This window comes from Equus quagga, chromosome 2 (assembly GCF_021613505.1).
Source record: "Equus quagga isolate Etosha38 chromosome 2, UCLA_HA_Equagga_1.0, whole genome shotgun sequence".
Lineage (NCBI taxonomy): Eukaryota > Metazoa > Chordata > Mammalia > Perissodactyla > Equidae > Equus > Equus quagga.
This window is the reverse complement of record NC_060268.1, coordinates 87,557,613-87,584,055: the sequence shown is the minus strand read 5'-3', so window position 1 is coordinate 87,584,055 and position 26,443 is coordinate 87,557,613. Positions and strand designations below refer to the sequence as shown.

Genomic DNA, 26,443 nt, shown 5'->3' with positions numbered 1-26,443 from the left:
CATAGTGTTTGGCCCAATTATTGGGACAGTTTCTCCAGTTCTCTTCTAGTGTGGGCCTTGAGGACCGCGTCAGAGACCCACCCGGGTGGATGTGGTGCTGTCTCAAGTCCTGCTATCCATCTATCCATCTGTCCCGTTGCCTTTTGAAAAGTGGACATCCCTCAGCGACTTCTCCCCCATTCTCCAATCTGTGCGTTGAAATCCCGCCTCTCAATTTCTCTGGAGAGATTCAGTGTCTGCACAGACGAGTTTTCCAGAAAAGCTGTCTTCCGGGACTGAGACGCAGGGAAATCAAGCAGCTGGTGTTGATTCAGCCTCCGAGTTGGGAGAGAGCGGATAGCAGAGCAGTGGAGGATGGCCAGTGGTGACTCGGCTTTCTGATGGGCACCCCCCATGTCGTGCTTGCTCCCTGTGAGTTTAGTCATTGCTGCCCCTTGGGGAAGGGGCTTCACACCTGTGTGCATGGAGCAGTTGGGGAGAAGAATCCCCACCCTCTGTGTGCTCGGGATAGTGGAGAAGCTTGAGAAATTCCTGGCAGTTTGCCCAGATGAAAATCCTAGAATCTGAGAATTGGGGACCGTTTTGTCTGCTTTTCTACCACCCAGCAGGAACTCCCTCCCCGTCAACCCTGACACCTGGTCTCCACTTGAACACCCCCGCTGGCGAGGAGCTCACTACCTCCTAAGACAGTCGGTCCATCTGTGCCCAACGTTCCCGGTCACCTGCTTTCTTATAACTGCATTCCAAATCTGGTTCTGGCTTCTGGAAAGATACACGGTGGCTGAGCTGTTATCCCTCATGACAGCATTTCAGTCATACCTCCTGCTTATTCTTCTTTTTGAGGCTCATTCTTCTTTTTCGGTCCTTTACTTGGTTCGTGCCATGGCTTCTAGCTCCCTCCTTCTCCCAGGTGCTCTTCCAGGAGAAAATCCAGTATGGCATGGCCCTTTCTAAACGTCATATTCTGGACTGACCACCCTGGGGACTGACCATATGAGGATGGGGGGCCACCCCTTTGTGCCCCAGACTCTGTTGATGCCCCTGAGGTGGCATTGACATTTGGGCCAACAGCTTCACTGATGGGAAGTCGTGCTGATACTTCCTGCCCTGAACAGCTGGTGGCACCACACTTTCCCCAGTCCATCCTAAAGTTTCCTGTCCGTGAACACTGGCTACGCTTCTCCCTCAGAGTTTGGGTCCATGGATTCAGCCTGTGTCATTCATCTTGAGTCTTTAATCATCCTCTGGTGTATTGACCTCCCCTCTCAAATGTGCACAGTGTGCCAGTGCACCATCGCGTATGTTGAGGACGGGATGGGTGAGACTCCCTCATCTTGACTAGACTCCATGCACCTGCTCTCTTGCCTGGAGGACGTTCAGCCAGCCTTCTCTCATAGAGTGAACCAGTGTTTTTGTCCAGTCTGTGCTTGCCTCGAGATGCGTGTTTATGACTTTCCCCCAATCTGAGCAGCCTCCCGACCCTATTGGAAACCACCAAGGAAATGAAGTTGGTCAGTCAGGACTCCTTCCTAGTGAGGTCTGTCGACTTCTGACAGTGAAGGCTCCCTTCTCACAGAACACAGAAATGCAGCGTTTAATAACCCGTCCTCAAATTTTGTCAGCTTTGAAATCACCAGACTGTCAACAAGCAGCCGCGTCACCCTTAGTGATAAATCAGGGGTGAAATTTGCATTTCACTCCCACCTCAACCGTTTTCCATGCTTCTTCAGACAAAACCCCTGGTGGAGGGGCGCCACTGGGGATGAGGTTGGAAGCAGGGGAGAATGCAGCCATCGGGTCCCACTAGCTGTCATCCCTGCAGTCTGTTAGTCTTGCCCCAGTTGGGACAGGGGGACCCACCCGCCCTGCCTCTAGATAGGGATTTCTGCAGCTGCAACCCTGTATTCTGGGGCCTGCTTCAGGGCTTCAGTGCTGTCAGCCCCCCTGGATGCAGGGCAGTTTTGATGGTGGGAGTTCTGCTTTATTCCAGAATCCCAACTCCCGTCCCCATCTTGTCCCCTCTGAGTGACAGCTGGGCTTCTGCTCGTTTGCTTATGTGGAAGGCCTCCTCTTCAGGGACCTGGGTCCACTGATAGGCAGATGGACAATGCCCAGGACCTCCCACTAGCCCAGGACCCTCCCCACCCCAGTGCCTGATTGTGATGCTTTGTTCAAACCTGGATAGGAGCTCCCTGGCCTCCTTGAGCACCATGCTGGCTGCTGCCATGTGTCCCTCTCCTGTTGGCTCAGCGCTGGACCAGTCCCCACAGTTCAGTGTGCACTCAGTGCAAGGCTGTGGGCCGCCACCCCCATCTTGTGGTCCCCGGCTTGCTCTCAGAGGCCGGTCCACCTGGCACCAGGTGTGTTGGTGCAGCCTGGCATCACAGCCCTGCCCCTACTCATGACAGTGCCAGCCCAGAGTTTGGACTTTATGTTATAAAGTAGGAAGCCCCTGATGGTTTCAAGCAGGGTGGGAGTATTACTCCACCAGTTTTAGGTGGATTAATATAGTCAAGGACGGACTCAGCTGGGTGGGGAGGTCAAGGCGCCATGGTTGGGGTAACCTGTTTTGATCTTGAAGGCCTCCCTTCCCCTTCCCAGGCATTTTGGAAATGGTCATTTTCTTGACAGACACAGTGTGAGGACCTTCACTAAGGATCACAGATCTGCCATTTGCTACCATAGAAGGCGAGGAAGCCGCCGGCAGAGGAGCAGGAGGTTGGCCCTCCTACCTTGAACTGCGGACCTCCAGCCACACTCCTGAAGCAGCAGTCCCCTATCATGAGAAGGTGTCTGGCTCCCTCTGGCGACAAGACAAAATGTCTTAGCATTCGCCTCCCATTTCCACTGATGGAGGACAGCACACCTGTTGAGTGGAGGATGCATAAACCAGGGCCCCGGGTCCCCGACGCTGAAGGAGTTGTGTAGTGCCCCGTGTGTGTGTGTGCATGTATGCCTGAGTCTCCCTCAGGCCACTAGGCTTCCGAGTGACAGGCGGGCCAAGGCTCAGAGCAGGCTTTCTGCACCCTGCAGACACCGACACCGTCTCCTCTAGAACTTGTTAGAAGGACTTCCAGGGCCCACAACCCTTCTGCTGCCATTTCCTCCTGCCAAATGGTGGGTGGGAGGAAGTGCAGGACTGGGGGCCCACAGAACCTTGGCTTCTATCCAGTCGTGTGGCCGTAGGCTGGTAGCCCAAGTTCTCTGTGCCTCAGTTTCTTCATTTGTAAACTGGAGGTGAAGACACCCTTGTCTCTGGGTTGTCATGAGGATTAAATTATGTACCGTGTCTAAAGCACCTGACACATGAGAGGTACTTAATGGAGAGTCACTCTGTTGTTGCTCTTAGCGATGGCATCAGTATGGCCAGATGGAAGTGGCAGTGGGTTGTCAGTTCTGAGCAATGGAAACAAAATGAGGTCACCTTGGGTGAACACCTGAGTACTTTGGTGAATAAGAAATACGCACCAAGAACTGAGAATGGGCCTCTGGGAGCTCCGTCTGCGGTCAGGGGAGCCCTGACCTCTGACGCGGGGTCCCGCTGTATCCCTGAGGCCTGGGCCCATCACTGTGGCTTTCTGAGCCCCGGTGACCACAGCAGCACTCCCTCCGTGAGTCTCCTGAGGCCCCTGAGGAAATTCCTTATGGTTCTAAGGTCCTTTGAAGCTGTGGGGGTGCCTGTGAGATGAGGAGAGAGACAGGACCTCTTCAGCAAGTAACTCCTCTTGAGAAGCAGCCAGTGAGGGCCCAGGGTACGCCCAGGTCCTCGAAGTCCCCTGGGCCGGGCCCCACTTCTGATGCAGGGCTCCAAGATGCAGCGCCCCCTGGGGGAGGCACAGGGACGTGCGTCTGCTCACTCTCGGGTGGTCAGAGTGCCATGGTGGGGACTTCAGTGGAGTTTGGTTAACCCCAGTCCACGTCCCCACCCCACACCTGCCCTCTGAATCCGGCTGGCCTCCCTGCTGCCTGCTCCTTTTCCCTCCACTGCCTGCCCCCGTCCTGCCTCCAGGTTTAATCTTCCTGACACACAGTGTTAGCAAGACACCACATCCAAGAGCTGCTGGCGCTCCCCACGACAGGGAGCCACAGACCCTCAGAAGCTCCGCGACAGCACTCCAGACCCTTTGCTTGTTTGCAAGGGTCTCCTCCTACTGTCTGCCTCCCAGTGGGGCTCTCTCACCTCCCTGCCTTTGCCTCTGCTCTCTCCTGGAGTGCCCTGTGCCCACCCTCACTGCTTTTCTGAAATCCTCTGTCCTTGTTCTTATTTGCACTTCCCACTTACTGTACATGTGTCACTGGGCAGGTTGCTTTAATCTCTCTGTGCCTCAGTTTCCTGATGTGTAAAATGGGAGTGTATCTGCTGATAGGGTTCTAGGGAGGATTAAATGAGACGGTGCCTAGAAAGTGCGGGTACCCAGCCCTCAGCTGGCTAGAGGTCAGTGCCACCATCACCACCGCACCCACATCCTCGTCACTAATAATAGTCCTACTTCAAAACCCGACTCAGGCCCGAGGCTGTGGATGGGGTCTTCTTTTCATCCGATTGTCTGTGGTTCTTACACCCCGTTCAGCTCCCACCCTGGGTGAAAACCACTTGCCTTGCATACAAGACTCGGCAGTGTATTTGAGAATCTACCCATGCTGGGCACAGTGAGGAGGTCAGAGGCAAAGAATAAGACAGGGGTCCCACAGGCGGAGCTCCCCACTTGTTTCACATCCTGCTGGTCCTAACCAGAGTAATGCCCGCACAGGGTGCTGTGTGTTGATTCCATCCTGACTTCTGGGAGTCCTGGGATGGCGTGATTAATGTTTATCGATTCACCTTATGTGTCTAAGGTCCCATACCATTTGAGTGGCACTCTGACTTCCAGATGCTCTTTTCATGCCTTGTCACATGTAACCCTCACACAGTCCTGGGAGGCGTGTTGTTTGCTCAGGCTGCCACAACAAAAAAACAGAGCCTCAGTGGCTTGAACAATGGACATTTATTTCTCTTCTGTAGGCTGGAAGTTCAAGATCAAGGTGTCAGCAGGGTTGGTTTCTCCCCAGACCTCTCTCCTTGGCTTGCAGGTGGCTGCCTTCTCCCTGTGTCCTCACAGGTATTTTCTCTGTGCTCGTGCCCTCCTTGTGTCTCTTCTTATAAGGACACCAGTCCTATCAGATTAGGGCCCATCCTAATGGCCTCATTTTGACTTAATCGATTCTTTAAATATAGTCACATTCTGATGTACTGGGGGGTTAGGGCTTCAACAAATGGATTTGAGGGGACACAGTTCAGCCTGTGACAGGAGGGAAGCAGGGTAGGTCACTGCCCCGTTTTACAGCCATAGCTGCCCAGGCTGAGTGGTTGAGTGCCTTGAGCGTGGCCTCCTGCGGCTGCCACTGCAGCCCAACCTCTGGACTCCAGGCCCCGCCATCTCTCCACTGCCCCCTGCTGGAGGCTGAGGGTCAGAACAACAGGAAGCCGTGAGACTCGCCATCCTCTCATCTCAGAGGTTCTCCAAGGAGAGCTTCTGGAAAGATGCTACTCAGGGTGCAAACAGGATGTCGGCCCTTCAGGATGGTGCAAGCTGTTGCTATTTGGTGGGTTGCCTGCCTGTATGGTTCACAGCTTCCTAGCCCTCACCTGTCAGCCACGTTTTCTCATTTCGTCAGCTGGTGCAGTCTCATCACTCTTGGACCCAGGGTTTCCCCAGGCTGTAACGGAGGATGGGAGGAGGGCAGGCCTGTTCTCACTTGCTTTGAAGAGTCAGCCAGCTCTTGCCCTGCTCCTTGGTACCGGCCAGGTACAAAGAAAGCTACAGAAAAATGAGACGGTAGCCCCAGCCCTGATACATGTGTCCCATGGGGGCACTGACCAGGGAGCCTCGGCCTGGCCCATGCTGACAGTGGGTTCCTCCCTGTGGGCATCGCATCCAGGTGTGGGACATATGCCCTCACCCTGGTAAGGCCCTGCCGAGCAGGAGAAGAAGAAAAAAAGCTTCTGTCAGCTAGGTTGAGAAACCAAGACTAGTGACAACTGTAGCTTTGATCAAATGACCAAACGCGAGCATCCCAAAGAAGCTGAGCCTTTTAGAACAACCTTCGTTAGATGCACCTTCTCCATGGTGCTAGGGCCTCCTGCCTCTCCCGGGCCGGGGCAGTAATCAGTTCACAGTACAAACGACAAACACAGGATCCCTCTGCCAGGCAAAGGGCTGCATCTCCCCTGTGCAAAATAGGATTTTTTTAAAACTAGGTCTCTGCCTTCCCTTGGCCTGCAATTATTATGGCATGCTTAATATATCGAACTTTATTTTTGCCTCCGGGCAGATGTAAGCAGAACTATAGGAAAAGTCTGAGGCTAGGTGCTGTGGCAGAAGAGGGAAGGAGAAGGAAGGAGAGAAAAATCTAGGAAGGCCCCTTGGAGGAGGTGATACTTAAGGCAGGCTTTGAGTGGAGGATAGAACTTTGGTGCACTGCTCAGGGCCTGGAGGAGAGGAGAAACTTGGTTGAGGACCAGCGTGAGGAAGGCCCGGACACCGGAGAGCATCAGGGGCCATGCCAGGTATGCTGGGCAGGGTTCTGTAGTCGAGTTCAAAGTTGTGGTGGCATACAGAGCTGCTTTAGCCGGCTGCACAAGAGAGATTCAGGGCCTGCCACCATGCTCAGTGACCTTGGTCTGGCCACACCACACTCCCACTTTGCAGGGCTGACATCAGTAGCGTTCACATCCTTCCCTTTTCCCGTGTGCCCAGATGCATTTTGGGTAACAAGTGGGTCCTTGGTTCAGGTCAGCAAGGGCAGAGCCCAGAGGTTCTCAACATGGCTGCACCTGGAGAGCTTGGGAAAAATCACAGGACCCAAGCTGCATCCCACACCAGCCACATCAGATCCCGGGGGGTGGGACCTAAGCGTTAGTAATTTTTTGTTTTCCAGGACATTTCAGTGTGCAGCCAACTTTGAGGCCCAGTGATGTAGCTGACCTAACAGGTGACAGCTATGATGCTGTGGTTAGGGGCACGTGGGCTGTGGCTCTGGCACACGCCACGCAGCCTTAGCAACATCAGTGTTTTGTTTATAAACTTTCCAATGGGGATAACTCTGTTATGCACATTTCGTGCAGTGTCTGGCACATCATCTGTGTTCAGGGAACGGTCACCTCCTCGTCCTCTCTCCCCTTCCGCCTCCCCCACAGAGAGAAGAAAGGTCAGTTACATAACGCCGTCAGGCTGTTGGCCGTGGGCACCGGAGAAATAAGCATCGCGTGTTTGCAGGCTTCCTGCTGTTTACGGATCATGTTTTATTCATGCACGTGCGATGCCTGCATGTTCCTTCTTAGGGTAGAAATTTCAGCAGGCAGGTTGCAGGACGGAAGAGTACATTTGGATAAATTGAGGGCACGGAAGGCAAGTGGGGGATGAAAACAGCAATCTCCGGTGAGGGTTTCGTGGGCAGCGAGGAAGTGGAGGACCAGGAAGTTAAGAAGCCTGGACTCTCTCTTTTCTAGGCCGGCGCTGCCCTCTAGTGGGGAAGAGCCGCCACCGACCTGAGCTTTCTCCTCACTGCCCGCTTCAGGGGACTGCCCAGGGTTCTGAGTCCAGCTAAAGACACACGTGCCTGGGGGAGACCAGCTATGTAGGCTTCCCTTCCTGGACACATCATCCTGAGACACAAAGAGAATTCTAGAAAGCATCTGCTGCGTTCTAGGCACCAGAAGCTTTGCCTGCATTGCATCTTTTTCTCACAGTTCTGCAAAGTAGATCTTAGTCCCGGACTTGGAGTTGAGGAATAAGTCAGCCAGAAATTGAGAAGCATAACCAGGATCTCAGCCTAGGTCTGACTCATTCCAAAGGCTTCACCACTGCACCATGATCACCGTCTCTTTCTCTAAGAACCCAGGGGATCCTGGAGGCCTGGGTTCAAGTCCACCTCCACTATGTACAAGCTGTGTGTCCTTGGGGCAATTGACTAACTTCTCTGAGCATTTTCTCATCTACAGAAAGATAACGTGATACCTTATCAAGGGGTCATGGGAATTTTTGTTTGACCTCAGATACATCAGGAGGGGTAAAAACTTGAAGAAAGTGACTGTCTCAGGCTAGTAAGATAATAGTAGTCTGTCCCTCTTTCTGAAGGCATTGCTTTTATAATCGGACAAAAACAAAAGATGAATTAGACCACTTTCCTTTGAAAAGAGGCCACAGCACTCATCCACATGTGCCAGCCCAGCGAGCTGCTACTGGAGAGAACAGTCTTGTTTTCTTGAAGTTGTATCAAGCACATCTCAGAATCCCTCCCGAGAAAGCCACAGACTTCCCCTGAAGTGATCTTACGTTTTGTCAATCACAGAACCCTCAGCTCCGCCCTTCACCTGCCTGGCTCTGTGCTCAGTCCCTGCAAAGAAGTCAGGGCTATCACGTGGCATCACAGTGTCCTCGGGGGCCCTCCGTCCCCACGGCCGGGAAGGTATCGGGAGCTGGGCCGTGGGCGATGGGCAGTCTGGTTCCAGAGGATCTTAGCTCCCGCTCTCCCCACAGCAGCCGAGAAGTGCCTGGGCCTTGAAATTCCCTCCCCAGCCCCACAAATTGTACGGCAATAGATAATTCTATTCTTTAAATATATATTCTTTAGAAAATCTTATCATTTGTTTCCAGGCTTTCTATTAGGAGAGCTGTGTTCGGTGGTTTTTTTAAATTACTCTAAAAAATTAATCTTATATATAGAGACAGACTGGAAGGGGATATCTAAATGAACATCAGTGTTTCTCTCTAGGTAGTGAGAGATGGCGATTTGTGCCATCTTCCTTGTAACAATAATAGCTAAAATTGATTAAGCACTTACTGTATGCCAGGCACTGTGGGAGGCCCTTGGCATGCGTCAATCACTTAAACCTTGAGATGACCTTTCGGGGTAGGAACTGTTATTATCTCCACTCTCAGGTGAGAGCATGGAGGCCCAGAGAAGGTAAATAACCTTCCCAGGGTCACACAGCTAGTGAGTGCAAACGCTGGCCAGCTCCTGGGTCTGTGTTCTTGACTGTTGTGTCGCGGCGCCTCTCCATCCTTAGTTTATTCTCAGATCGTTCTTCAGTGTTTCTTTTAAAGTGAGGAAAATGGGTTTTGTTTTTAGCTTACCCTATCTGGTCCCACTAATGCAGAAACACACAGGAAGAAATGCAATACAAATACAGTGACGCCAAAAAGGAAACATGAGAACAATGATATTTCTGTATATGATTCCCTATTTTCCACATTCTCTAAAATACTCATCTCTTACCCAAGTAATCAAAAGTAAAGCTCATAAAGCAGAAAACAAAATTCTGCTCCGAGAAGCACCGGCGAGAAGAATAACTAACAGCTGATGTTTTTCGAGAACATCTCTGTCCCGGAAGCTCTCTGAGGCCTGTTTTGTGCTCTCGCCCATTTGATCCTCAAAGACCCTAGAAAGGTCGGGGTTATTGTTGGCCCATTTTACAGAGGTGGCAACTGAGGCACAGGAGCATCTATCCAGGGCTCGCAGACACACAGGTGGCAGCGGAGCCTGACCCTGCCCTTTCTGTCATGTCCTGACCCACCCTTGAGGCAGGTGTCATGCTATCCTGTTCCATGCAGTGACCCTCGGAAATCCTAATGGGTTTGTCTAATTACAGAGTGAGCAGAGGCGCTGCTGGAAGCCCCTGGGTTTCTGGATGGCTCGTTTGGCTTTGCTTTCAGCAACACAAAGAGCTTTACCTCCAGCTGGCAGATGCCCGCAGCTCCTCAGGGACAGCCTCCACCCCCCTGTCCCGGCCCTGTGGGCTGCTGGCATGGAAGCCAGGCCCCATGGCATGCTCCAAAGAGAAGAGTAAAGGCTCAGAGGGAAATGTCAGCGTCTTCTCCTTCACACGGTACATGGGCGCTGCTGTGGCTAGCCCATGGATGGGCTCTCCTGCTTGTCGCCGAGGGAGTGGTGAGCCCAGCTGAGAAGGCTCAGGGCCGACGGAGAGGAGCAGGGGCCCATGCGTCTTTCCCTTCCCTGGCTCTTCTAGGCCCTAGCAAAGCTGTGAAGCATCAGTGGAAGCCAGCATGGACGAAGTGCACACCCAGGATACACACCCAGCTGGCTCTGGGAGCCCCTCATCACCACCCACACTGCCCTCTGCAGCGGGCTTCAGTTTCCAGGTAGCCATCCATCCCCATGAGTGGCTCCCTCATCACAGCGTAAGGTGTAGGAAGGAGGCAGCTGCCTGTGAATAGCAGGGTTTGGGGTTTGGTTTGGTTTGGTTCTTTAACTTTGCTTATTTGTGCTTGGCCTAACTGGGTGCCCAGCTCTGCAGAGGGTACAGGGGTCAAGCTGCCGCCTAGAAGCCACAGGCCGTGGGGCAAGTTGCTTAACCTCTGTGAGCCTCAGTTTCTTCTTGGTAGAACTGGGATCACAGCACCCAGCTCACTGCTTTGTTAGGAGGAGTCGTGAGATGACAGGTACAAGTCACGTAGTCCAGTTCCTGGCATCATGCAGCAGGCACTCAGCAAACAGCCAACAGCTGTGTGTATATAGGTACTTATATCACACTTGCATATATATGGGAAAAATGTAACAATCATGTTTTTGCGCAGAAAACATATTACAGCTTGAAAAATTGCCCTGAAACAAATATCCAGATAGCCTGTAAACAGACCAAACACAAAACCAGCACCGACTCCCCGCCCTGCCTCTTCTTGATGGTAATTCCCCACCAGCCTTCCCCAGCAGCGGTAACCACAGTCCTGACTTCTGTACAATTCATTTTTTTTTCCTTAAAGTTTTTCGTTGAAGTTTGACTACCTCGTTATTTATCACTAAATAGTTTAATTTTGCTGATTTGAGTTCTGTACAAGTGGAATCACACCAGGATGTATGTAATCGCACCAGGATGTATTCTTGCCTGTCTGTGTTCTTTGCTTGGTCATATATCTTTAAGATTCATCCATGTTTTGGATGATTTGTTTTCTTTGCTGTGTAGTAATTCCAGAGAATGGAGATGTCACAGTTTGTTTGTCTGTTCTTCTGATGGTGGGCCTTTGGGTTGTTTCCAGTTTGGGGATGTCACAGTGTTAGGATGAGCATTCTTGGATGTGCCTCCAAGTACGTCAGACTTTCTGTGGGCTATTTACCTGGGAGTTAGAATTGTAGATCATCGGAGTTAGTTTATCTTCAGTTTTGTAGACACTGCCAGAGTTATGCCAAAGTGTTTGTGTGATTTATACTTCTACCAGCAGCGTACAGAGTCCCAGATACCCCACATCCTTGCCGACACTCGGTATTGTCAAACTCTAGTCAGCTGAAAATGTAATGATGTTTCATTGGGGTTGTAATTTGCATGTCCCTCAGTTCTAATGAGGTTTGAATTTCCTCTTCTGCGAAGTACCTGTGAAGGTTTCTGTCTCTTTTCCAATGTGTTTGTCATTTTCTCATTGACTTATAGTAGTTTTTAAGTAGTCTGGATATGAGCCCTCTGATTCTTGTGTGTGTCTTTGTAAGGATGTGTGTTACCCATATATTTGCCCACATTTTCACTTCTCAGTGGGCTCGTTTGATGCATCTGATGAATGACCTTCTTAATTTTAATGTAGACTAAGTTATCAAGCTTTTCTTGTAATGGCTAGTGCTTTCTTTATTTTGTTTAAGAGACTTTCCCTATCCCCAACATCCTGACAGTATTTTGTCTGTCGTATTCCAGAAGCTTTATTGTTTTGCTTTTCACACAAGTCTCTTACCTCCCTGGAATTGATTTTTCCATGTGTGGGGAGGCTGGCTTTTTTTTTTTGCCCCCTGTAATTTCAAGTTGTCCCAGCACCATTTATGGAAAAGGTCATCATCCTTCCCCCACTGCTGTGTATGCACACTTTGTCATAAATTGGGTGTCCACATAAGTATGGGTCTGTTTCTGGGGCTTTCTTTTCTGTTTCCCTTACTAGTTTGTTGTTGCTTGTGCCAGAAACACACTGTCTTCATCATTATAGCTTTAAAAGAAGGCTTGATCTCCAGTTGGAAAGTGTTGACAATTCTTTTTGTAAGAAAGGTGTCTAGGCTGGTCTTGGCCCTCAGCATTTCTATACGCAATTTAGAATCAGCACGTCACATTCCACAAACACGCAAAAAATGTTTCTTAGTACTTTTAATAATTATCATTTATTAATAATAATAGTAAAGTTGACTAATTCTTCCTGGGCCAGTAAATTCCAAATAGAAGGCTCCATTTGGGTTTTCCAAATTCTTCTGGTTCTGTGCGTCTGGCCTGACCCTTTCTGTAGGCTGTCTTGTCAGTCCCCTTGAGCACTGCATCTAGGAGGAGGCAGACGGATGGGGGGTCCCCAGCACTGAGAGAGACCCCTGCAGAGAACACCGTCCAGGGAAATAGCAGGTTGGGGCCTGAGTCCCATCTCTGCTCCTCCCCACCGGCTGAGCTCGGACAGGCCACAGCCAAGGAGAGTCGCTCACTCCCTCTTTTGCATCACTGCTATAACTGGTGTGCTCCCTTACACATCCTTTCAACAGTTCAAGAACTTACTGATCATCACACTCGGCCAAACTAGGAACAGACAGAAGAATAAGGCACCACCTCTGCCCCATCAGGCTTGAAGTGTCCTCTGGCATCTCTGGAACTGTGCCCCAGTCAACACCAGGTCTGAAAAATGACCCACAAACAATGTCGCGTGGCCAAATAATTAACAAACAGCTTCATGCAACATCCTGTTCTCAGAGATTCACAGGTATATTTGTAGTTATAAGATCTGAGAATTTCCTCAAATGTGCTTTTGACAATTGTTTTAGTTTCCTATTGGAGCTGTAATAAATTACCACAAGCTTAGGGGCTTAAAATGACACATTTCTTATCGTACAGTTCTAGAGGTCAGAAGTCCATAATGGGTCTCACTGAGCTAAAATCAAGGTGTTGGAGGTCTGCCCTCCTTCTGGAAGATTCTTTCTGGAGGGGAGAATCCCTTTTCTTGCCTTTTCCAGCTTATAGAGGCTGCCCACATGCTTGGGCTCATGGCCCCACCCTCCATCTTCAGAGCCAGCAGTGACTAGTCAAGTCTTTCTCTTGATGCCTTCTCTGTGGTTCTGTCCTCTCATCTCCTTCTCTGATTCTGACACCTCCTCCTTCCACATTTAAAGGACCCAAATGATTGCACTGGGTGCACAGGATAATCAGTACAATCTCTTTATTGTAAAGCCAGCTGATTAGCCAGCTCAATTCCATTCGTAGCCTTAATTCTCTTTCGTCCTTTAAGGTAACAGTAACAGCTTCCAATATTAGGACGTGGGCATCTTTGGGGGCCATTACTCTGCCTCCCACAGTGGAACCCCTAACCTGCGAGTCCCCTTGCCCCAGGTTGATAGCACGTCTAACACAGTGCTGTGTGTATTATGCACAGGACTCAGTGCACTGGGGGGTCTTTCTCTAGCCCCCACCATCATGCCCTCTCCTCTTTGGCACCGCCCCTGACATCGTATGGTGGGTTAGTTTGTTGGTTTATGGCCTTTCATCTTCCAGAAGACAAACTCCATAGGAAAGGGGGAATTTTTTCTGTTTGTTCATGGCTCTATCCAGGCTCCTGACACAGGGCCTGGTACCCAGTAGGTGCCCATCGTGTGTTTTCAGCGACTAAGAATGATTGAAAGTCTCTCCAGTAAGACAGCAGGCTTCTCGAGGGCAGAGTTCTTGTCTAGTTCGTCTCTTCTTCTGCATCATCTGGAGATGCCTGGTGCTAACTCTGCAGACTGTATAGCGTGGGCCTCAAGTTTACAGCAGAGGGCCCCAGACTGTCTTGGGTCATCGTGCCCTTAGCATCTCCAATATATTTTTCACAGAGCCCTGAGTCTGAAAGATACCCAGCAGTTCTGTTTATCAAGCAGTTAGGTTCAAACCACTTAATAAATGTTTGAAAAAATAATACATGTAAATTGAAAGAAAAAAATATTTTTCTTTTCTTTGTAAATAAGCATGATCACTTACTAATGGCATGTGTGCCCCCGCTGGAGACCGCGCGGTTCTCAAACCTTGGAACCAGAATGGACTCCACCACCCTCTTTTCCCTTTCCACATCCATTTCCACCCAGTGTTTGCTTTTTATCACAGGAACTACTGAAAACTCAGCTCACAAAGATAACGATGGAGTTAAGAGGAATGTAGCTCGATCCGATGTTGAAACCATCAAGCTCCCTTGAATGAGTAGTTTCATGAGTAACATCTAACTGATGTCAGAGATGTCTGTGTTTCCCTCAAAAACTTAAAACGTTTTATGAGTTCACTGGGGTACCCCAAGGTGCCTCGGCACACAGTTTGGGAACTGCAGATTTACACTAATCTAATGTACAGAAAGCCTGTGTTCAGACCAGGATGCCAGAGTGAGGTCAGCACAGGGCTTGTCCCATTCCCTCTTGAATGGCCCTGCCACCTTTTCCAGTCTTCACATCCCTAGGAAGCTGTGTTATTTTAGCATCAGAATGTGCTTGGTGAGCAGGCAGTCAGGGCAGGGGTGGACTCCAAATGGTTAGTCCGTCTGGGCCCTGCTGAGGCTCGGGGTCCCAGCTGCTTCCCAGTAAGAACCCTGTCCCAGGCTGGGCCTCCCCCGGCTCCAGCCCCTCTCCCCTGTTGTGGCTTTAGGCGATGAGGTGTGGGAGGGGAAGTGTTCTTTGGAGCGAGGAGGACTGGGAACCTGTGTGTGCTGACCTTCTTGTAGTAGAAGAGACACGGGCCTCAGCTATTTCACACTTCCATGGCTCTTTCTGTGTGCCAAACACTGTTCTAAGAGCTTCCCAAATAAGAAGTCATAAATCCTCTCCACAGCCCTGTGAAAGAGGTCCGATATCATTCCCATTTTACAGATGAGAAAACCGAGGCACACAGAGGTAAACTATACCTTGCCCAAGCTTCGTGGAGGTGGGATTTGAACCCAGGTGGCCCACGCTGTCTCCTGAGCTGCCTCCGATATGGTTTTTCCCTTAACGGGTGGAAGAAACCCCACTTCAGACCCTGGCTGTGCTGCTTTCTAGCTGTGTGCTGGGAGTGAGGGGCTAAACTTCTTAGAGATACTGTTTCTTCTGCTGTGAAGTGGGCACAGTAGATTCCCCTGTCGGGGCCCTTGAAAGGATCACAGGAGATAATGCATGCAAAGCGTGGGGCTCAAGGTAGCAGAACCGAAGGTGCCTCACAGGCGTCTCTGATGGCCTGAGTCTTGGCTCTCCTCCTCCACGTCACCCCCTCCTCTCAAGTGTACATGAATCTGGCAGACAGCAGGGGGCAGCACTGGACTGCTGAGGAACATTCTCTCCTCCCCGGAGAAGCTCGCTGTTCAACACAGGGATTCTGGATTTTAGAGCCGGACAATCTTTTTCTCGCCTGTTTAGGTAGAACATTTGGGGTGGTTTCGCTAAACAAGAACAAAATGACAGCCTAGTAGGATGAATTGAAGGGACAGCAAGGAAGCAAATTCAGAAGTCCCTTTCTGTAAGATCACAGCCAGTCTCATAGGCTCCTCTCAGGGAACAGCTTTCCCTGAAGACCAGGGCCATGCTCTCCGATGCTGCTTGATTTGAGCTGTTTTCCTTAGGTATTTCTAAGTGATAAAGGCTGCTCCCACATCCCCACTACTGGACTGTTCGAGAACCCATTGCTGCTGGGGATTTACTAGACATCTCTCAGAGGATAAAGGAGCCACTTAGAATATGGCCCCAGAAATTCCAGCTGGGGGAGAGGGAAATGCCCTTCATGCAAAAATACGTGTGTCTCACATCTGTCACTGGTTTTTGGAATTGGGTCCTCTCGGGCTTCTTTGGCATTGGAGGAGAACTCCATCCTGTTAAAATGGAGCGCCGCAATCCGAGGGTTTGCTAGAGGAACTGGAGTGGGAGGTGCTCTTGGCTGGATGGACAGGCCACCTTGGTGCATGACATCTCTGTGGTACGCCTCTGCCTGTCTGAGCTGCTTAAAGGGAGGGCTGGCCCTTCTGGGCCCTGCAGGGCTCTGGTGGGCAACTGAGCTTGTGGGATGCCCTTCCTCTGTGTCACAATTTGCACCAGGGCAGGAGGCCCAGGACCTGGGGTCTCAGCTGTCCCCTGATGTCTGGCCAGTCCACACACTCTACTCCACTGCCCCCAAGTGGAGGAGAGGGGACGGAACAATCTCGACACAGCCGCTTCAGTTCATTGGTTGTTTCCTTCCAATGATACTGAAAGCTTGGTCCTTGGACTTGTTAAGTATTAATGATAGTTCTCCTTGTTCAATCAGTAGGGGATGAATCAGTGATTATTACGTTGATGGGGGTTTTATTTAATTTGCATGAAAGAAGGCATTTTATCATGCGTAGTGGGGATGCTGCTGGGGCTCAGAGCACCTGCTGGGAATATTGAAGGTGAGTCACAAGGGTGTTTGCAGCACCCTTGCCAAGAGAATTGGGTTCCTGTCTCCTGCGTCCCCTTTTTTTTTTTTTTTTTTTTTGAGGAAGATTAACCCTGAGCTAACTACTGCCAATCCTCCTCTTTTTGCTGAGGAAGACTGGCCCTGGGCTAACTTCCATGCCCATCTTCCTCTACTTTACACGTAGGATGCCTACCACAGCATGGCTTTTGCCAAGTGGTGCCATGTCCACACCCGGGATCCAAACCCGTGAACCCTGGACCACTGAGAAGTGGAACGTGAAAACTTAACCACTGCACCACTGAGCCAGCCCCTCCTGTGTCCCGTTCTTTAGGGACAGCCTGAGTACTTGGTTTGCTTGCTGAGCCATCTTTAGAGGGCCAGTGACTGACCATGGCTTACCGCAGCCTGGAAGGGAGGATGTGGCTGGCTTCACAATTTTTTTTTGCCCTGGAGCAGAAATCTTCAGTCTCCCTTGGGTGCTGCCCTTGCCTTGGACGCCCCCTCTCCATGCCCCGGTCCCCATGTCTTTCTCAGCATCACTTCGTGCTTCACTTTCCTCCACCCAGGGAATGCGGCCAAGATTAGCTCTGCTCCCTGACCCTACCCCACTAAGGTCACCCTCCCTAATTCTAGCCCATACCTGAAAGAGCCTCATATTCTAGACTTTTCCGATAATACCCCCAACTTTCTCTGTTTGGTCATCTTAATCTAAGTTGTGACAATCCAGAGCCAATGTACTAATAAGGTGGGTGTTGCTTCTCCCCAGATTCCTATAGACCGGAATAACTGTGAGACCAGGCGTCTCTGGGTGGCTGTGGGAGAGGCAGTTTTGAGACACCTGAATTTCTAGATTGTTCCAAATCACTGAGTAGGATTTCTCTGAGAGTGGATTCAGCCCCATTTCTACGAGATAAATCATCCTCTTTTCATTCCTTTCTTCATCAAACAGCATTCCTTACAAGCTGTCTTCCAGCAACTGCTTTGAGGTTCCGCTTCCTGTCTGTAAATCGGGAAGTCATGGCTTCCTTTGCTGGGAATTTAGAAACCAATTGAGCTCCTGACTACAGTTTCTGAAATTGTGTTTCTTCCCCCCTCCAAGTCTGAGCTCCAGGAAGGCTGGGGTTTTTGACTGTTTGGTTCAATGCTGAATCCCCATCCCTGAGAATACTGCTTGGCACAGGGAAGGAGCTCAGTAAGTGTTAATTGGATGAATATTTGAGTGGTTCCATGATGACATCTCCGAGAGAATTCCAGCGAGTTAGTCTACCCCTGCGAACAGACCAAAATTACCCTCCACTGCACCCAGATTTCCTCTGGTCAAATTCATCTCCTCCCTCGTCCTTCCTGTGCCCACGTGGACCTGTTAGCAACCACCCTCTGGCTGCCTATTTGGGTTGGATTGACCACATATTGTTGATTGTCCCCTCAAGGCAGCCAGCTTCTTGAGGGAAGGGCTCCTTTTTTACCTATGTGTTTATTCCCAGGGCCTTGGGAACTGTCAGTGCTCTGGAGACATTTGCCAAATTGAAATTTAATTGAATAGATACAGCCTGTGGGTTTTCATGTGGCCTCAGTACTTTTCCCAGAATGATCCAAAAGTTTTGTGCAGAATTCCAGGTACTATATCTGTCAGCTCCATAAGCACGTGCCTAGTACCATCTTCTCAAGTCCTGCGGAAAAGCTGGAGTCCTGAACAGCTATTACAGCGACCGCAGATAGCAAGGGACACTGCAGAATTGAGTGACGAGGGGACACTGCAGAATTGAAATTAATACGACATCTAATCAAATGTTCTCCAAGCATACCATTATGTCGGCTTTCTTATTTGGGAAATTTAATGCCCGTAAACATTTCATTACATTTGAAAATAATTTGTGGCTTCGACTTTTCTCACTTCCCAAGAACTCCTGAGTTTGCACAAGGGGTGCTGAGAAATCTTCGCCAACCATAAATTAAATGAATTACGTAAAGACAGATAAACGTAAAAGCGAAATTACAAAAATCCTTTCCAAAATGTTTATGGCAGAAAAAATACTAAATGATGGATGTGAATGTATTTTAATATGTTATGATTTGTGGGTACTTGGGGCCCACAAATATTTCAAAGCAATCTACCAAAACTATAGAATTCCTGCATAATAGCGCTTCAAGAGCTTCCAAAATTAGAAATACTGGGTTTCCCTCCTCTGGGATTTTTTAGACTAATTCCTGTCATGTCATTTGTATAATCAGATTTCTCCTCTGATCAATGTAAAATAATTTCCTTGATTTTTGACTATTTTGCTCATTCAATTGCCTTTTTTTAAAATCTAATCTTTGTTTCATCTCCTTTCAGGAATCCTGTTCACGATGCTGGTATTTGGACCAGCCTGTGGATTTATCCTGGGCTCTTTCTGTACCAAAATCTATGTGGATGCTGTCTTCATTGACACAAGTAAGGAATATATCTCAATTTCTTACCACCATCCCCAAGCGTTTCCTTCCTTGTAAAGGAGCCTTCAGCCTATGGGTTCCAAAACCTTCCTACTAAGCGGCCCCCTTAATGCGTCCACCTCTGTGGCCAGTGGCCCACCTGAGATAGAAGGAAAGAGCGTGAGGGTTGGTCCAGAGGGCCTGGACTCAAGTCTGTGTTCTGCCAATGTCTACCTAGAGGCTGAAATAACTTCCTATAGTTGATTTTATTCCTCAAAGCTGCATTTTCCTCATCTTAAGAGTGATGATCATTGCACCTGCCTCACAGGGCTGTCGTGAGAAGTAAATGAGAGGATACTGGTGGCAATGCCTGGCATGTACACATTCTCACTGAATGTTGGCCAGTTAACTTATATGAGGACCCTACTTTCTAATCAAAAGTTGGAGCATGTGTTCTGAAAGTGCAAGTATACGAATGGGGTCAATGAGACAGAGTATTTGAAAATTCTTTCTATAGGACACGGTTGTGGTGGCCTCTATAAGGAAGCATAGCATACCTCAGAACCGTTTCAAGCAACACTTCTTGTGTTCCTAGCAGGAAGAGCAAATGCCTTTCTTGATTGCTCTGGGCTCCCCAATCCCGTAGCACACTTTGACTGACCAGAGTGCTAGTCAAGATGAGCTAGGTTATGCAGTGGTAACAAACAATTCTCAAATCTAAGTGGTTTATGCAACCAAAGTTTATTTCCTGCTCACACTGAATATCCAGTGTAGGTTGGTGGTATTGGGGAGGGTGAGACTTGGCTTATTGTGGTCACTCCGGGACCCAGGCTCACAGAAGTTTGGTCTGACCCCAGCCTGCACAGTTGCCAAGGCAGGAAACCAGACTTTGGCAAGTTTCGCACTGGCTCTTGAAGCTTCTGCTCAGAAATGACACACACGTTGTTTCTACTCACATTTCAGTGTCCATGGCAAGTCATGTAGTATATTAGTTTGCTATTGCTGTGTAATAAATTACCCTAAATTTAGTGACTTAAAACAAGACAGTTACTATGTCCCAGTTTGTTTCTGTGCATCTAGAATCCAAGAGCTGCTTAGCCGGGTGGTTCTGGCTCAGGGTCTCTCAAGAGGCTGCAACCAAGGTGTCTACCTGGTCCTCTGTCATCTCAAAGGTCACCTGGAGGAGGATCCACTCCCAAGCTCACTCCCATGGCTGTTGGGCCTTGCAAGATCCACTTTCAGGCTCCCTCCCATGGGCGTCTCCACAGGGCTACCTCCCCATGGCTCCCTGGAGCAAACAACCCAAGGGAGCATGCGTGAGAGAGCACCTGAGACAGAAGCCATGGTCTTTTTATGACCTAATCTCAGAAGTGACATTGCATTGTGTCTGCTGCATTCTGTGTGTTAGAAGCAAGCCAGTTGTTCTGGTCTACACTCAGGTGAAGGGATCATTACACAAGGACATGAATACCAGGGGGTGGGGATCATTGGAGACCATCCTAGACCCTGCCCACCATATGTGGTCACAACTCGACCGCCTGCCCAAAAGAGAAGCCTGTATTCCTGTGCAGTCTAGTGAGCAGAGAAGCCATATTTCCTTTCTCTGTGAAAACAGAGTGCGGGAAGCCATTCCGGCTTCTCGTCCTTCTGCTGATCTGTTCTCAGGATCGATAAGAACTCTCAGTCCCCGGGTCCTCCATCCATCATCTCTCGACAGTGCTAAATTTGCTAATTCACCCCAAAGAAATAATGCAGTTTTAAATCCAATCAAGTCACTTTTTGGTTCACTCCATTAATCCCACTGATATATTTACTTGTAGCTAACGATGTTACAGATTTTCAAGTGGGGAAAAAAGAAAAATCAAGCACACGCAGCCTTTTTTATTTATTCTTTTGAAGCACTGGGTCTGTTCGGGAGGGGACTCATTGCTGCTGGGTGCAGGAGTGGTCGCCTTTGAACCCTCTCTGTAATGAGTGGGATGAGGGGTGGCCTCAGAGAAATGACATGTGATGCGAGTCAGCTGCCATCTTGCTCATATGGACAAAAAAGCCAGCTTCTGCTGCGTTCACTGAAGGCAGCGCAAGACAGGAATAGCAAAAGGTGGTTGGGGAGGGGTGCACTCCCAGTGCCATGGGAAGGCTACCTGGAAGGAGAAGCTAGGTGGCTGGGCAGCATATTTTTTGCCCTCAGCCTGTCAGCAGGGACCCCCTTGAATCAAGGCCTGTGGATTACCAGAGTCTCTGAGCCAGAATGAACCTCACATATCATTCTCTTCCAACTCTTTCATTTGACAAATGAGGAAACTGAGGCCTAGAGAGGCACAAGGATGTGCCCAATCCAAGCGGTGTATCTGTGTATAAGACCCAGGTCTCCTGAGCAAGCGTGCATGTGGATATTTCTGCTTCAAGATTCCCCTCACCAAGCTCCCACCTGGGGATGAAATAGCATCTTTTCTTAGTGCCTGGAATGACCAAGGGGTAGACAAGTGGCCAGAGGGGGCTTAGCTGGTGCACTCACAGTCCCCTAAGTATTGCTCCAGCTGTTCCTTCAGCCTGGCGTGCTGTCCCCACCCCATTCTGTTCAACATCTTTCCTCATCCTTCAAGGCCCAGAGGGAAGTCACGTCATCCATGGTTCTAGACTCACTGGCAGCTTGCAGCCTCCCCTTACAGAAGGCAGATGGGTGCGTTTCTGTTCCTTCTGGGCATCTTGCTGACGACAGCCTTCCCCCGACTAACAGGTTAATAGCTCACTTCCGGTCTCCTGTGTCTCTAAGGAATGGAAGGATGCATTGTGAGTCACCATCTTTGTTTGTGTCTTTTCTGAAGGCCCTGGGAAGGCCGGTGCTGCTCTTGACCAGTAGAGGGCAGAAAAATATAATTTATTCTATTAGGGAGCCAGCCACAGAATTCTAGTTCCCAGCAATTTTTATTTTTCTGATCTTGTGACTGAAACTTGTCATTCTCTCTGTGAGTGAATTTGGGCTGTATTTTGAGGAAGGGCCTTCTCAGTTCTTTAGAGATGACGCTCCCCTGTCTTTTCCTCACCAACTCAGACACAGCCCCTGTGTGTCCAGCCTATGGGGGTGTGTCCTTAAGCACGAATACACAGGGGCCATGCACACAGCCACATGTTTCTGAAATCCCCGTTGAGAGTTGGATGGGGAACTGTGAAGAGCAGTGGCCTGGAATTGTGGGGTGGCAGGTCCATGGAGGGCCCTTGTGACAGAGCAGATGGAGGAGAGAACGTGCTTTTGCTCATGCAACCTGGTGGCAGCCAAGGAAACAAGGTAAAAAGGAGAGACCAGTGAGGCAGCCTTTTGCAGTCTGGGAGTGGGTGAAGCTGGGGGTGCATGGGAGGCAGCTGCTTTTAGGGATGGGCCAGCTATGGGGCAGAGAGACCTCGGGGCCGCTCCCGGGAGTGCTCCCCCGCTGCACTTAGACACGGGGATCCTGTGGCTGTGCCTTGCATCTGTGCTTGATCCCTCTGTGGCTCCCTTTGTCCCTCTTCTCATGCAGAGTAGATGCCTCCTGTGACAGCCAGGGGAAGGAACGATGGTGCCCCCAGAACTTCTTTTTTAGAATATCTTTGTAACACGGATGCCAGTCGAGAATAGGATCTAGAAAAAAGAAGGAGTTGCCAGCAGGTTCCACCCCGAAGCATTGAACTGACCAACCTTAACATTGTGGCTGTATCGGAAGAAGGGGATGGATAACGACAGAACCATGAACTGACCACTTATTGAAGCTGTACATAGATGGCCTCATTTGAACCTCAGAAGGTTCCCATGGGAGGGTGGGTCCTATTCACCCCATTTAACAAACGAGGCGTCCTCATGCAGGATTGTGAGTTCTGAGTTCGGCACTGACATCAGACCTCCATGTGAATCCAAGCCACACCTCTCACGAGCTGTGTGATCCTGGGGACATTCTCCTTGTGGGTCTGTGCGTGGATCACATGAATTAATCACACAAAGCACTTAGCCCCGTGCCTGGTGTATGGGATGGGCACAGTGATGTTAGCTGTAATGAGGGACTCTCAAGGTTAACTCATTTCCACAGCTAGTAGGATCCAAACCCCAGGCTTGTCTGACCCCAACCTGAGCGGCTTGCTTCCCTGAAACCTCCCTAGGAATTTAGCCAGAAGACAGCCCCTTTCCTTGGACAAAGGTCTCGCTGAGATGACCTGACTTCACCAGCACATCCATCCTAAGACGTGCGCCAGCCAGCCCTGTACGGCCGCATAGTGTTTGCAGCTGGAATAAAATATATCCATCTGTTTGCTTCACGAAAAAGGTCGACAAGCTGTGAGCCTCCTTCTCTGCCACGCTGGGGCTGGCGGCTGTCGCCAGATTCCTTCATGCTGGACTAATGAGCCCAAGGGCTGGGATCCTGAAGGTTCCCTACTGCCCTCGACCCTCAGCCCCTCCCTGTCTCCAAGTTCTAATTAGGTCTGTAACTTGATACTCTTGGAATTCTTGAGTCCCATGGCAAAAGTTTTGCAAAATAGGTTAGCCAAATAGGTACATGGACTGAAGAAAAAAATAAAACTACCCAGAGAGGCTTAGAATCACTTACACATCAGTAGCGTGGCCCTGGAGTAAGAAGTAAGTGTCCCCAGTTTGATCTGCCCTTCCCACAGTCTCGGGTATCCGCATGGCTTGGTTGGTTAGTTTTAAACTGGTTTGACCCTGCTCCCCGTGATTTTTGTTTTCAACCTATAATGGTAGTGGTTGGGAAATGGGTGGAAATCTCAACCTCATGTGCTTACGTGACCTTCAGCAGAGGGAGCAAACAATTGCCAAAAGCTTGCTCAGCTTAGCCAACAAAACCACAAAAACACTGTTCCAAGACATAGAAGGGTTAGAAAAATGAATCTTGTAAAGCAGAAGTCCTTCTAAGCCTGTAGACACCTATACAAAGGCAGACCCGAATCGGGCAGCCTCATGGCAGGCAGACATTTCCATCCTGACGACCCAGCGGGTAGCTGTCCTTGCTCCACTTCGGCTCCTGTTCTAGCATCTTTTCGCAGTGGCTGGAATGACCAAGGGATAGACAGGTGCCTGGAGGGAGTTTCACTAGTTGACTCAAGGGTCCCTTGAGGATGTCACGCCTTTGCTCAGGCAGTTCCCAAAGCTTGAGATACTGTTCCCACTTGCTTTTTTCAACGTCTTTCTTCATCCATGGTGCTGGTGTCATTGGCAATTTGATATATTCAAGTCAGTGAGAGATTAGTGCTTTTTAGTTTTGCTCTGGGCATCTTACTGACAGCAGCCTTCGCCAAAAGGCTTAAACTGCAGTAATTTTTTAAGATCAAGATACTAAGTAGAACCAGATTGAAAGAGAAGTAAAGGGGTTTTCATGCCTTGCCCCCGCCTGTACCTAAAATAACACTTTTGTTTTTCTAAGCCTGCCCAGGACCACTGTTGTTAAAGAGCATGCATTTTTATTTCCTAAGCCTTTTGTGCTAGTCTGGGTAGGCTGGGTTCTGCTGTGGTAACAAACATCCCCCAAATCTCTGTGACTTAGAATAATACTAAAGGTTTATTTCTTCCTCGTGCAGTATATCTGACACAGGTCAGCAGAACAGTTTGCTCACTGTAGCCTCTCAGGTACCATCTCAAGAGGATTCCAGATGCTTCCATGATCAGGCAGGGAAGAAGAGCACGGCCAAGCCACACACCAGCTCATACATACCTCCACACCCAGAAGTGACACCTGTTCCCCTGGTGACATTTCATTGGCAAAACTCTGTGGCCTGTGGCCATACCTAACTTCACACTTAGGGAGGAGTAATCCTCCTTGTTCTCAGAAGAGGAGATCCGAAGGCAGACATCAGTGATGTCTACCACACCCTCCTTTGCCAGCTGACACAGAAGGAACTCTCCCTCAGCCTCAGTGATTCCAGGACAGTATCCCCTAAGCAGTGACAGCTGCCAGGCCTGTGGAAGGAGATTTTCACCCTGACTAGCCAAAACGCGTCATAAAAATACTCTTATTGTGGAGGTGGGTAAAGAAAGGAAATGCCTCAGAAACGATGTTTCCCAAACTGGCTTCATGCATCAGTCGTCTTCCCGGGAACCACCAAAATCAGACTGGAACTCTGCTCACTACGCCGGCCCCTTCCTGCGGGCAGCGTGCCCCAAGGCTGAGTGCTTTCTTCTCAGCGTGTTATTTCTCTCCCTGCCACGGTGCTCTGGATAATTGAAATGGAGGGAAAAAAAATCAGTACTTTCCCAAATGGCCAGCTGTGATTTTCCTAGATCCACAAAGTCCTGCCTTCTACACGTCTTCCTACAGACGCTCTCTGGCCTGAGTGGCAGGCGTGCCTTGGTCTGACATCACTTGCTCTTCCCCATCTTACAAATCCTGAGCAAATGTTGGCTTTCCGCATGCGTGCACATGCCTACAGGGAGCGAAACGACACGTTCACACAAACATCCGCCTCCCCCACCACAGCCTCTCTCCCTGGGATGTTTTCTCCCACAGAGGAGAGTCACTAACTTCCTACCTAAAATATGACTACATGCTACTAATTTTGTTTCTCCAAACAACTGCCAGGGTTTCTCTCTCTCTGCTGCCTCACATCTGCCAGCTTTCACTTCCCCCTTGTGGAGCCCATAGACAATGGAGGGAAATACTGTAGCTCCCTTTACCTAAGTCTTTTGTTTTCATTCATCGCTTGGCAGCAGGTGAAGAAACACAGTCAGTGACTGGTGAAAACATTCTTGTTTCGCTACCCCAGGCAATCTTACTTCCTTAGCTCTTCTCTTGTTTGCATAAAGATGCTTCAAGATCACCTTGTGTTTTCCCGTGTCATGCTCTTCTAAAAGATCTGTATCTTAAAATTGCCATTCATGTAAATACATACCTAAAAGTAAAAATAATAAGAACTACCATATATGAAGAGCCTACTATGTATCAGGGTATTCTTGCTCATTGCCTCTCATCCTTGCAAGCATGCTAGGTGGATGTCATCTTTATTTCGCAAATAATGAAACGAAGGCTCAGAGAGGGTAAGTAACTTGCCCAGTATCACATCTAGTTAGTAGCAGAGCTGGGATTCAGCTCCAAGCGCATCATACTTACACTCTCTCCTTTCTGGCGTGCAGTTACAAAAAGGCACCTGGTCCCTTGCAGTGCCCTGGTTATTGCTGCTAGTTTGCTATGAAGGTCTCCTGAACAAAGGTCACTCATGTTCCAAAGGCCAACTTGCCATTTACCAGAAGAGTCGATGGTCTTAGGCCCATTGCACGAAGTGTAGGAATTAATCATCTGCTACAGGGCCTCCAGGGAGCCCAAAACAAAGTCCAGACAATCAAGAGGGGGCAGTGCAGGGGCCGGCCTGGTGTCACAGTGGTTAAGTGCGCACGTTTTGCTTTGGCGACCCGGCGTTTGCCGGTTCGGATCCCGGGTGCGGACATAGCACCGCTTGGCACGCCATGCTGTGGTAGGTGTCCCACATATAAAGCAGAGGAAGATGGGCATGGATGTTAGCTCAGGGCCAGTCTTCCTCAGCAAAAAGAGGAGGATTGGCAGCAGTTAGCTCAGGGCTAGTCTTCCTCAAAAAAAAAAGAAAGGGGGTGGGCAGTGTAGTAGACAGTAAAGAGCATGGCCCTTGGCGTCTGAATGCCTGTGTTCCAATCTTCCACTCTGTGAACTTTGG

The 26,443-nt window shown here is 49.6% G+C and overlaps 1 protein-coding gene across 2 annotated transcripts in view; it reads left to right on the top strand.

The window, feature by feature from the left end:
- The window catches only part of SLCO3A1 (solute carrier organic anion transporter family member 3A1), a 288,798-nt gene that overhangs the window by 200,814 nt on the left and 61,541 nt on the right, over window positions 1–26,443 (top strand). For both annotated transcript variants that reach the window (XM_046650659.1, XM_046650651.1), the window contains exon 3: window positions 18,702–18,800. In XM_046650659.1, the coding sequence (XP_046506615.1) occupies window positions 18,702–18,800 (99 nt within the window). The remainder of the gene's footprint in view (window positions 1–18,701; window positions 18,801–26,443) is intronic.